Source organism: Chelonia mydas, chromosome 6 (genome assembly GCF_015237465.2).
Source record: "Chelonia mydas isolate rCheMyd1 chromosome 6, rCheMyd1.pri.v2, whole genome shotgun sequence".
Taxonomy (NCBI): Eukaryota; Metazoa; Chordata; order Testudines; family Cheloniidae; genus Chelonia; species Chelonia mydas.
In genome coordinates this window covers 118,000,530-118,012,921 of record NC_051246.2, presented here as the reverse complement: position 1 = coordinate 118,012,921, position 12,392 = coordinate 118,000,530, and the positions used below count along the sequence as shown (strand labels likewise).

At 42.1% G+C, this 12,392-nt stretch overlaps 1 protein-coding gene across 1 annotated transcript in view; it reads left to right on the top strand.

Annotated features, from left to right (window-relative positions):
* Positions 1-12,392, top strand: part of SYNE2 (spectrin repeat containing nuclear envelope protein 2) — a 265,942-nt gene that overhangs the window by 219,171 nt on the left and 34,379 nt on the right. The window contains exons 99-100 of the mRNA XM_037901108.2: positions 2,348-2,506; positions 3,780-3,946. Coding sequence (XP_037757036.1) covers positions 2,348-2,506; positions 3,780-3,946 — 326 coding nt within the window. The remainder of the gene's footprint in view (positions 1-2,347; positions 2,507-3,779; positions 3,947-12,392) is intronic.

Below are 12,392 nucleotides of genomic sequence, written 5' to 3'. Positions count from 1 at the left end.
TGTTTCTTCACTTCAGCAGGTGGGTGTTGTAGTTGTAAGAACTCTTGATAAAGATCTTGTAGGTGTTTGTCTCTGTCTGAGGGGTTGGAGCAAATGCGGTTGTATCACAGAGCTTGGCTGTAGACAATGGATCGCATGGTGTGGTCTGGATGAAAGCTGGAGGCATGTAGGTAAGTATAGCGGTCAGTAGGTTTCCAGTATATGGTGGTGTTTATGTGACCATCGTTTATTAGCACTGTAGTGTCCAGGAAGTGGACTGGTCCAGTCTGAGGTTGATGGTGGGATGGAAATTGTTGAAATCATGGTGGAATTCCTCAAGGGCTTCTTTTCCATGAGTCCAGATGATGAAGGTGATGATGAAGATGTCATCAATGTAGCGCAAGTAGAGTAGGGGCGTTAGGGGACGAGAGCTGAGGAAGCGTTGTTCTAAGTCAGCCGTAAAAATGTTGGCATACTGTTAATGTGAGTCTAAATTAGCTGTTACCACTCGAGAAAGAGATCTTGGAGTCATTGTGGATAGTTCTCTGAAAACATCCACTCAATGTGCAGTGGCAGTCAAAAAAGCAAACAGAATGCTGGGAATAATTAAGAAAGGGATAGGTAATAGGACAGAAAATATCATGTTGCCTCTATATAAATCCATGGTACACCCACATCTTGAATACTGTGTGCAGATGTGGTCCTCCCATCTCAAAAAAGATATATTGGAATTGGAAAAGGTTCAGAAAAGGGCAACAAAAATTATTAGGGGTATGGAACGGCTTCCCTATGAGGAGAGATTAATAAGACTGGGACTTTTTAGCTTGGAAAAGAGACGGCTAATGGAGATATGATTGAGGTCTATAAAATCATGACTGGTATAGAGAAAGTAGACAAGGAATTGTTGTTTAATACTTCTCATAACACAAGAACTAGGGGTCACCAAATGAAATTAATAGGCAGCAGGTTTAAAACAGATAAAAGGAAGTATTTCTTCACAAAACGCACAGTTAAGCTGTGGAACTCCTTGCCAGAGAAAGGAGTTGTTGTGAAGGCCAAGACCATAATCAGGTTCAAAAAAGAACTAGATAAATTCATGGAGGATAGGTCCATCAGTGTCTATTAGCCACGATAGGCAGGAATGGTGTCCCTAGCCTCTATTTGCCTGAAGCTGGGAATGAGCGACAGGGGAGGGATCACTTGATGATTACCTGTTCTGTTCATTCCCTCTGGGGCACCTGGCACTGGCCACTGTCGGAAGACAGGATACTGGGCTAGATGGACCTTTGGTCTGACCCAGTAGGGCCGTTCTTATGCGTTTTGGAGGCCACTCCCCTGTGCCCCTTCTATAACACTTCTAGCCCCCCCTTTCTGTGTAGTCCATGTAATGTGAATGAAGAGGCAGTGCAGATTTAGGAATACATTTCCCTACCCTGTAATTTGTTGTGCATGAGGAACATATGGAATCAAAGTTCTCAGAACTGAAAAGGCAAAAGCAGAATAGTGTGAGGTTATCTAATGTATCACATGTGATATGAACGATCTTTTTATGTTTCTTTTCCCTCATTGCTACTCTGAAATTTCAACCAGTGTATAAAGTTATATCGGGCATAGAATCCAGGCACTAGTAATAGAAGAGGTAAATGGAAAGAATGTAGGGTGACCAGATGTCCCGATTTTATAGGGACAGTCCCAATATTTGGGGCTTTTTTTTATATGGGCTCCTATTATTCCCGACCCCCATCCCGATTTTTCACACTTGCTATCTGGTCACCCTAGAAGAATGCCAATGAGATGATCAAAGGTGGACAATAAATGGGATCTGTATTTGCATAATTTATCATAATTGCAGAAATACGGGAACTTATTACAGAGATGTATCGCAACACGTGTTGTGTATATGTACATGTGGGTCTGTGAGATATAGCTATTTTGTATATGTTTGTATGTAGAAAGGAATATTTTGTTTTCCTTGTTTGTTTGGCATTGCCAGATTTCCACTGTATGGCTTATGAATTGTTACAAATGTCATCATTTATAAAGCCATCATCTAGTTTAGTAGCTTTTCTAATGGAGAGAATCTGGTGTTTGCTAGACAGTGTTTACTCCTGGTGTTCCAACTTCATGTTACAACATTCTGGTTACCATCTTTAAAAGGAAAACTGGAGAACTCTGATAAATGCTCCTGTAAATTGGAGCAGCTAATTAATTTAGAATTTTGCATTTATAATGAAATCTGCTGCAATAATCTATTGTTAAAAAGAAACATGAATATATATCTTAGTCATGCATGCTTTTGATTATATTTGTAATTGTTGGCTTCCTGCTGAGAGAGATGTTGACAGCTGTCGTGTATTCTTATCCATAGGTGTCTCTGCGTAAGCAGGAGATAGAGGACAGACTCAATGCGTGGACTGTGTTCGATGAAAAGAATAAGGAGCTATGTACGTGGCTGGTAGAGATGGAAAGCAAAGTGTTACAGACTGCGGATGTTAGCATTGAAGATGTGATAGACAAATTACAAAAGGTAAACAGGAAAGCAGCTTTTCATGCACTCTAAGAATTTGTTGTAGACAAACCCGCACTAAAATAGGAATGTCGAACAGCATTTACAGGCTAAAGCCAAGAAGTTTAAACATTTAGGCCCCAATTGACAAAGGTATTTAGTGCCTAACTTCCATTGATACCAAGTCCTTTGTCTTTATCCCTACTGCTGATCAATCTCCAAGTCAAAACCAAAACAGAACATCCCCCTGATTGCGCTGCAGCAGCATACTGCATTTGCACTTGGAACTCCTGCTTCTTACACTGGGGGAGGACGCAACATACCGGTCCTGTGCTTGATATTTTTAGGGTGTGAAGCTAGAGACTCCTCTCTTAGAGTATCCTTTGTAGGTGATCTGTGGAGCCCTGGTAGTGCTTCATTGCTCCCCCACTTCTCACCAGTGCCAGCTGTTGTGAAAGGGGCAGTTGGAAGGTAAATGAGAGATGATCCCAGAATACAGAGGTGTGCAGTAGTTTTGGTACTAAGTACATAGGAGGTCACCACAACCAAACAATACCTCAAAACCCACAGATCAAGTCGGGAAACACATCTGATTTCCTTCTGTGGTACTGGACTTGATTAAGTAATAATATATAAAAAGCACTATCTTATAGACACAGGACAGTAATCCGCTGCCAGTGTCCTTTCCTAATGGCTTAAGGGGCTCAGTATCTAATCCCAGATCTCCCAAGTATAAGAATACCAGCAAAGAAAGAGCCCTTGAACTTGAATTCAGGTTCTTTCAAGGTAACTTGTTGAAAATTTAAGTTAAAAGAAAAAAAAAACCAAGAAAATATTAGAAATTTAAATTGCTATTCTTAGGGTTATGTACCTGAAAGCTTTCAGGTCTTTAAGCCACTTATTTTTTATAGTGTCTTAATTACGGGTACTTTATTCCATTAAGAATAAGTTTTCAGTGTAGTACTTTAATGTATTAAAACACCAGATCTAATGTAGTCCTTTGTGGCTTGTTTTCCCTACCCTTCTCTATTTCATTTATTTTCTGGTTGTATGATAAAAAGATAATAGGTTGGATCCTTGGCTAGTGTAAACTGATGTAGTTCCATTTTCCGCAGTGGAGTTCTGCCAATTTACACAAGCTGAGGATCTACTCCCCTGTGTTTCTGTAGCACTCTTGGTCATCCCACTTCAAGCCCATTCCCACCCACACAACAAAGAAACCCAGAAACATTATTTCAACAAGAAATTGATTTTCATTATTTGCTGTGAGTAATTTTTGGATGCGTTTTTTCAGGACTGTATGGAAGAAATAAACCTGTTTGGTGAAAATAAACTTCATTTGAAGCAAATGGGTGATCAGCTGATCAAGACTAGCAACAAGAGCAGAGTCGCAGAAATAGATGACAAACTCAATAAAATTAACAATCGGTGGCAGCATCTCTTTGATGTCTTTGGAGGACGGTAAGAACTTAAATTTCAATACTTGCATTTGATGGAAAGTGATTGAAACTAGGAAGTGGCCTTGAACTTTGAAATAAAATGCTTATTTTGACAATTTGTATAATGTCTACATTTAGTTCCCAACTAAACTCAGAAACATACTGACCTGATTTTAAAGTATATTAATTGGGATTTCAAAATTGTCTTAAAAATAAGATTAAATCTATATTTTCTTATTCAGTTTGATTGTTAGGGTTTTCTGGTCTATTTTGAAACCATACTGCTCCATGTACACAGCACTAGGGCGGGGGGGAGTTTCTTTCTAAATCTGAGGGTTTAAGGTAGAATCAAAGTGATTTTACTTTGCTATTGTACTGAACTTCATTTTAAAAATACCATATTGGCTGTGCAGCAATGTGGTAGATTCTCCATCACTTGGGAATCTTTAAATTAAGACTGTATGCCTTTCTAAAAGATAGGTCTAGTCCATGTACAAGTTATTGGAATATGTGTGCATCACTGGGTCAAATCCTATGGCTTGTGTTATGCAGGTGGTCAGACTAGATGATCAAAATGGTCCAGTCTGCTCTTAAATTTTTTGGAATGCCTAACAAATAGGAATTTAATCCCAATATTGCAGGCTGCTCTTACGTGACCACATCTGTAAAACCTGCACATTATTTTTAAAATATAGCATACACCACAGACTGATAAATTAGGAAATGCTTTGCCATGGCAAAATAACAAAAACTGGATAGCCCCATCTCTGATAGCTTCTGATTGGATTAAATGTTTTATTTTACTGAAAGAACTAAGAAAACTGTGACCCTGCCCTCTGATTGAGATAATCCAATTTCATTATAATCTGTGAACAGATTGAGTCTTTATCCCACCCCCAGCACAGTACACCGACCCCAAGGTGGTGTCCAGACTCACCCCCTTCCTGGGATTTGGGTTTATTGGTAACTCAGAAACAATAAAATGAATATAACATAGGCAGAAATCTTGGGTTAATGCCAGAGGTAAACTCTTTCTAGAGTTTCTCGCTGTCCTTGTTTTCTGTGGGCCTTAAAGAAGACTCCCACCCCCTTAATGTTCTGGTTGGAGCTAAGTGGGCCCAACCATCACCATGACTCAGCTGTAATTACCCTGAATCATAATGAAGGATTTTAGCACTTGAGCCTAAGGTGACTCAACAGAAGAGCCCTTCTTTAGAGTCTGCCACTCAGTTCTGCTCTTAATGGATAGGGCACTGGATTGGGACTCCATAGACATGGGTTCTATTCCTGGCTCCGCCACTGGCCTTCAGGGTGATCTTGAGCAAGTCTGTGTCTCGGTTTCCCCATCTGTCAAATGGGGATAGATACTGACCTCCCCTGTAAAGCGCTTTGAGATCTGCCGATGAAAAGTGCTATATAAGAGGAAGGCGTTCCAGTTCTTCATGCAAGAGGTTTCCTACTTGCAGTTCACTTCTGTTGATGGATCTCCATTGTATTTATAGTACTGAAGTGTTATAACTTCACTTTTTCTCTGCCTGTTATAGGTTTGTCGTAAGGTGCTGGATTTTTAACTTCTGAAACCACTCAGTGTTGTTGTATGCTGCACACTGGCTTTCAGTTTTGAATGTTAACTGTTGTGAAATAATGTTTTAAAATGCAAGCTACCATATTTTAAAAAAAATCTCTGATCTTTGCAAGCAGCTTGGTGCCACTTCATAAATTTTTTTTAGTTTAAAAACTGAATTGCACACGGTGTGTTTCACTGATAATATTTGAGAAAGTACTATAAATTAAAAGCAAAGGAAAGGTTATTTTCTTCACAACAACTGTAGCCCACAACGTACTCAAGTAATCTTTGCCATAAACCAACCTCTGCCTGGCTGCGGCTAGGAATAACTTCCCCTTTGGACATATTATTGTATAACTGTCCATTGCGGCAGGGTTTTTTGCACTACCTCTGAAGCATTAGGACAATGGCCACTGTGTTGGGGAATGGATGTTGAACCAGATAGACCACTGGTTTGATCCTGTGTGATAATTCCTGTGTTCCCATCATAAGTGTGCTCTGGAGGATCATTGTTAGTATTCTAAGTTCTGTGTTCCTCAATCCTTACACTGAGTGCAGGAATAGGGCAGAGGGGTCAGCAAAAATGGCTTGAGCTCCCTGTATCTTGGGGTTGCTTGAGAGCCTGTCTGAGCTGTGATGTAAGATGGAGCAGCCTATAAACTATGCAGTCCTGTGGGACTTTATGCTAGTGCAGGATTGGCACAGAGCTCTGCATGCCCCCTCCCTCACCTAACACACCCTGTACATGGGGATGAGAGGACTGGCTGATGCAGGGGCCAGCTTTATGCCCGTGGAGAGTTATCCTATGCCAGGGGAATTCTCTGCTGGCCACTTATAGCTAGAATCCAGTGACACATAGAGGCTGGAGTAGAAACAAGATATTGGATTAGTGTGTACTTTTTCTGAAATTTAGCACTTCTTTTGTGAAAATATAACCCATATTCACGCTGTATTTTTCAATTTTAATTAGAGAAAGCAAAGCTTTTACATTTATTCCCAAACATGCTTTGACACTGCAGTACAAATTTTTCCTCCCAGCTATAATTTTCAATTGAGGGAGATTGGATGTCTTTCTGAAAGATCGGCTCTAGCTTGACCATTGGGTGGAATTCTGTGGGCTGTATTATGCAGGAAATCAGACTAGATAATCATAATGGATCCTTCTAGCCTTAAAAATCTATGAATTAACACAGGAAAAATTATACACTGTCAAACTATGGTAAGCAACTGCTGCCACCCAGGTGAATTAACTTCTCAGAGACAAATTCAGGGACAGAATCCAACAACAGAGAGGAAAAACAAAAATTTAAATTGAGTGATTACTTAAAAAAAAAAAAAAAATCATGAGAAATGTCTTAAGGGGAGATATGTATAAGTTTTACAAGTTAAAAATGAAAATTATAAGCCACATATGTATCTTATAACAATCATACATAGCAGCTATATGGAGCTAGGTCTTTTGCTGGTGCGAATTGGCATAGATCCCTTAATTTCAGTGGAACCAACAGATTTTCACCTGCAGAAGTTCTGGATTATATAATATCTGTATAAGTCTGTATGGAAATATGTGTGTGTGTTTGCATGTGTTTTTCATAGGTGGGGCTTAGTAGCACCGCTTATAATTAAGGTTGCCTGACATTTCGCATTATAAAACCTTATAGTTGCTTATAACTGCAAAACTTTAAACATTTTGACTGAAATTTTCCCGATTAGATGTCTGCCTCAGGTTGATTTTTTTTTTTTTTTTTAAGTTCAGTCAAAACAGGTCATCTGTTTCCAAGACCAAAGCTAGGGAAAATAAGTTTTTACCCATGTTAAAAAGGTCTTGCTACCTTTTATTTGAAAAGCCGTAGTCTTCCCATGCTTTGAGTAAGGATTTGAAATTTGGCCAGAGGGTGGTCTTTGTGTCAGGGAAGTGCCTTTTACAATTCCAGTGAAAATCTGTCCCAGTTTGGTCGAGTTATACATCTTACACAGGCCCAGTAGAGACCTTAGATTTTAGCAGCTAAATTCCCAAAAAATTCTGGACACACTGGGCATGCTCCAACCTGGTCTAAGCAGGACTTTCCCTGCAAATGCAGCTCTGGGCCAGGGCAGGACCATGTCCCTGAACTGAGAGCCAGGAAGATTGTCTCTCCTTTTCTCTCAAAGACCCCACTGCTGGGACCAGCGAGCATGGAGGAGAAAGCTGCCTGGTTCAAATACAGTGGGGACAAGAGCCAGACCTACAGGTAGAGTAGATTGGAAGTAGGAGCCTGGATGGGGGAGACTGGGACTGAAGGCTGAGTGTGGGAGGGAGGGCAGGGAAACTGGGAGTTGGGGTAGGAGGGGGACTGGGAGCTGGGGATGGGGGAGACTAAGAATGGCTGTGGAAGGCAGTGAGGGGGTAGGAAAGACACATGACAAGCTGTTGGACTTTTGGGGGAGAACTGGGACTGACTGGGCAGAGACTGGGACAAGGAGCCAGAGGGTGGAAGTGAAATTTGATGAGGAGATCAGGGAGATAGATTGGGATTGGGAGCCAGTGGAAATGGGGAATATGTGGGAGGGGCAACTGGAGATTAGAGTGAGCGAGGAGGCAGATCAGATATGGAGCTGGGAGGGAGACTTAAGTACAAGAAGCTGGGGGAGGAATGCAAGTCGGGGAGTCTGGACTGGTGAGACTCCGATTTATTGGGCAAAGGGACTGGGATGAGAAGATTAAGTACTGGGCCTGGCTAAGTGAAGAGAATGAGACTGGGACAAAGAGCTGGGTGGGGAAGAGACAGGACAAGGACAGTGTGTAGGGGACAGAATGGGTCACCCTTCTGCGGAATGCCCCCTAGAATGCACTCCCCTCCAGAGCCGGAGAGTCTCATCATTCCTCTGCTGTCACCAAATATCTCAGTTACCTCAAGTGGCAGAGGTCTGTGCAGTGATCTAAAGGTTCTAACCCTGATGATGTCAAATGGTGGAATTTCTGTTTTTTCATTTTTTTTTTTTTTTTGATTTAGGAAATTACCCACACAAAACTTCGTTAAAAGATCCATCCTGTGCCCTGAATGAGACACAGGTCCTGTGGAAAAAATAGTATGTGATCATATAATTAAAGGCTGTATCATGAACTACATGCACAAAAAGGTTACGTTAAGATTGCACAGGGAACCTTATTTCTGTCATTTCCTAACTTTTGAGTGCGTGACTTGGCAACCTTAATGTTTTTAACATAGTGTTTTGCACATAATATTATATATATATATATATATATATGTCTATACAATATTGAAATGACAGCCAGTCTAATCAATACAGAACAATTCCAATAAACAACTTACTTCACCTTAAACCAATAAACAACCTGAGACAGATGGGCAAATTAGGTGACTTCTCAGTTTAGAATTTGGAGTGATTCTCTTAGATCATGGTGACAAGCTCAGATTTGCCATATGGCAGCAGCTACACAGAATGGACTTAGCACTTTTATTGTATGTATCTGCTTGGCTTGTGCAGTTCACAAAGGCATTGTCATGTGTGTCACAGCTGAAGCATGGTTTGATGTAAACTAGGAAGCATCTGAAAACATAATTCCCATGGAAAAAATAACATTCAGACATCTGTTCCTTTCTTTAAGTTATGTAAATTAATTTCTGTACAGCTTTGGAGAGACTGTTAGCTAGCCAATCTCTTCTGTGCTTTCCTTTGTTGGCTGGCAGGAAAAGAAAAATCAGGGTACTAGACAAACAAAAGTTTAAAGTCTAATTTGAGATTTTGGCCACTTTCTGAGTGTTCTGCAATTCCACTAATTGTGGAAACATGTATCTTAGATTCCAGAACATCATCCGCAATCTTTTCTTATCTCCACTTATCAGTTAGCAGCTGTACCCTTAAAATGAAATGCTACACATATGTACACACACAAGTGTGCAAGGCCCAAAATGTAGAGGAAATGGCGTGTGTAGGCTGCAGGGGGGGCAGGTTGCCAAGAACACATACACTAAGAATTCACACCCTGTATGCAGTGGAGCAGTACTCTGCGCCGATTGCCTCCAAGGATTGAGAGAGTTTTCAGGGACAGTGCATCATATAGGGCAATGCAGTCCCGTGGCCTCTCTCTGTGGCCTGCTTTCCACCAAGATTCTACTGCGTGTAGTGTTTTGTGGGCAAGCACAGTGAGGAAGTATTTGCTCTTGAAACTATTGTTTCATTATGACTGTCTGCAGACTCAGGAAGCCACCACAGCGGTGGTTCATGCTCAGAGGATATCTTCACAATCCCAGGGTTTAACAATGTACTTATTTATAAATTGATGTTTAAACTGCGCAGAAAACACAGGAACCTGCATTAAAGCATGGCATCTTGGTGGTGGGTCCCTCCAGTGGCCATAACCAAACCGATTAGTCTACAGTAATAAATGCACTTTCAGCATGTATTTTTGTATCCCATAAACATACTGTATATTGCGAGCAGCTTTTCAATCTAATTTCTTTATAAGATTGCAGAGAATAAGCACCATTTCCAAACAACTCAGTCTGTCGTGGCTTATTGGTAATGCCTTGTGCTCCTGTGTTGGTTGCGTAGATTCACTTTCTTTGCAGTACTGAGAACAGCATGAATCAGGTGTATGCTGTGATGAGAGGATTTGTGTAACTTTGTCTGCAGGGCAGCTCACGACAAATTATAGCAGGGATTGGTTGGAATAAATACATGGCTACAACCCCTAATATAAGCACTGAAATATGGGGACATTGCCAAGGCAAGTTAACGTTAAGGCTTCCAACATGGTGGTGTCATTCACCTTACACCTCCCAACATGGTGGTGTCGTTCACCTTACACCTCTTTTTTAAGGTGAGGCTTGACAAAGCCCTGGCTGGGATGATTTAGTTGGGGATTGGTCCTGCTTTGAGCAGGGGGTTGGACTAGATGATCTCCTGAGGTCCCTTCCAACCCTGATATTCTATGATTCTAAGACGGGTCTCATCCATGGTCATTCGGCAAATCCTATGCATCTGGAGGCTCATAGCCCTGACCACAGCAAACCCTTTTGATGGATAATTCTAAACAGGGTTGGCTTTAGAGACCCTTCCTTCCACCTCTTAGAGATTAAGATTTTTCCCCTCCCCTGGACAGTCTGGGTGAAATTCTTAAACAGCAATCTAAAACTACAAGAGTCATAGTAAAACAGGATTTCATAAGAATATTCAGGACATCAGATTAAAGCAAAATAAAACATCTGCATAACACAGGTAGCCTTGCAGTCTGCAACAGGTAGTCTACATACAATAGGTCAATCTGTGGCGTTACAGGGAATGCTCCGGGCTTGTCTACATGGCAAGTTGGTGCACAGAAAGCCAGTGTGGGAATCTACAGTGCAGAAGAAGTTCCATTATGTGTGGTAGCAGTATCCACATGGCGAGCTACCTTGCGGAAAGCTTGTATGCTGTAGATTCATACTCTGACTTACGCCACACTAACTAGCCATACAAACAAGCCTTTAGGCTCTGGCCGTATCTACACTACAAACTTTGGTCAACACAAGTTACAAGTTAGCCCACGAAAGCTTATGCCCCAATAAATTTGTTAGTCTCTAAGGTGCCACAAGGACTCCTCATTCTTTTTGCTGATACAGACTAACACGGCTACCCCTCTGAAACAAGTTACATCATCCTTCAGCTGCCATACTTAGTATATCGCATGTGCGTGCACATACTTGTCTCCTTCTGTCAGCACTGCACGTGCTCACCAAGAGTGTTTGCAGTGCACCATAGGTAGATATGCCAGCATGCAACCCGCCACCCATCCAGCGTACCATCTTTTGGGAAGTTTTGGCAGTGCATGGTGGAGCCAAAACGAGTTGGGCAGAGGTGGGAGCAAGGGGTCAACTTCCCAACATGCAACTGTCTCCATCCCATAATGTCATCTCTATCCCATAATTTTTGCACCTTTTTTCAAAATCTCATGAACCCACGCAGCACTCCTGGCTGTCCACCATCTCTGACTGAAACAGGGAGCGTGCACAACTCTGCACTTCGGTCATAAGTGTGGCAAGCACAGGATTCACGATCCTCCCAGTATTTGCAGCTGCAAGAGTAACTGAATCAGCTGATGATTCTTTTGGAGGACAGATTGCTGTGGGACATAGTGAGAACCAATTCAAGGTTGCAGTTGGTATTCACAGAGCAGCTGCAGATGGTGGAGCACGACTTCTGGGCCCAAGAAATGAGCACTGACTGGTGGGATTGCATTGTAATGCAAGCTTGGGATGACAAGCAGTGGCTGCAGAGCCTTTCGATGTGTGAGGCTGCATTTCTGGATCCGTGGGCCGAGCTCGCCCCAGTCCTCCAGTTCAGGGACACCAAAATTGAGAGCTGCACTGACTGTGGAGAAGAGAATGATGATCACACTGTGGAAACTTGCAAAGCCAGATTGCTACTGGTCAGTGGAAAATCAGTTAGGAGTTGCAAAATCCACTGCAGGGGCCATTTATTGCCTCCTGCTACACAGGGCTGTGAGGTAGTGGGTGGATTTGCAGCACTGCGGTTCCCGAACTGCGATGCAGCAATAGATGGAACACATATCCCTATTTTGGCACCAGACCACTTTGCCACAGAGTACATCAACAGAAAGGGCTATTTTTCTCTGGTTATGAAAGCATTGGTGGCTCACCACAGACACTTCACCAATGCCAGTGTGGGCTGGTCGGGGAAGATGCATGATGCTCGCATCTTTAACAACACAGGATTTTTCAGAAAGCTACAAACAAGGACATTTTTCCCTGGACTGGCGGATTACCATCGGCAATAGTATTCCTGGGGGACACGGCCTACCCTTTGCTTCCCTCGCTCCTGAAGCCATACGCCAGCCACCTCGACAGCGGCAAGGAAAGATTCAGCTGCCTCCTCGGCGGGTGCAGAATGACAGTTG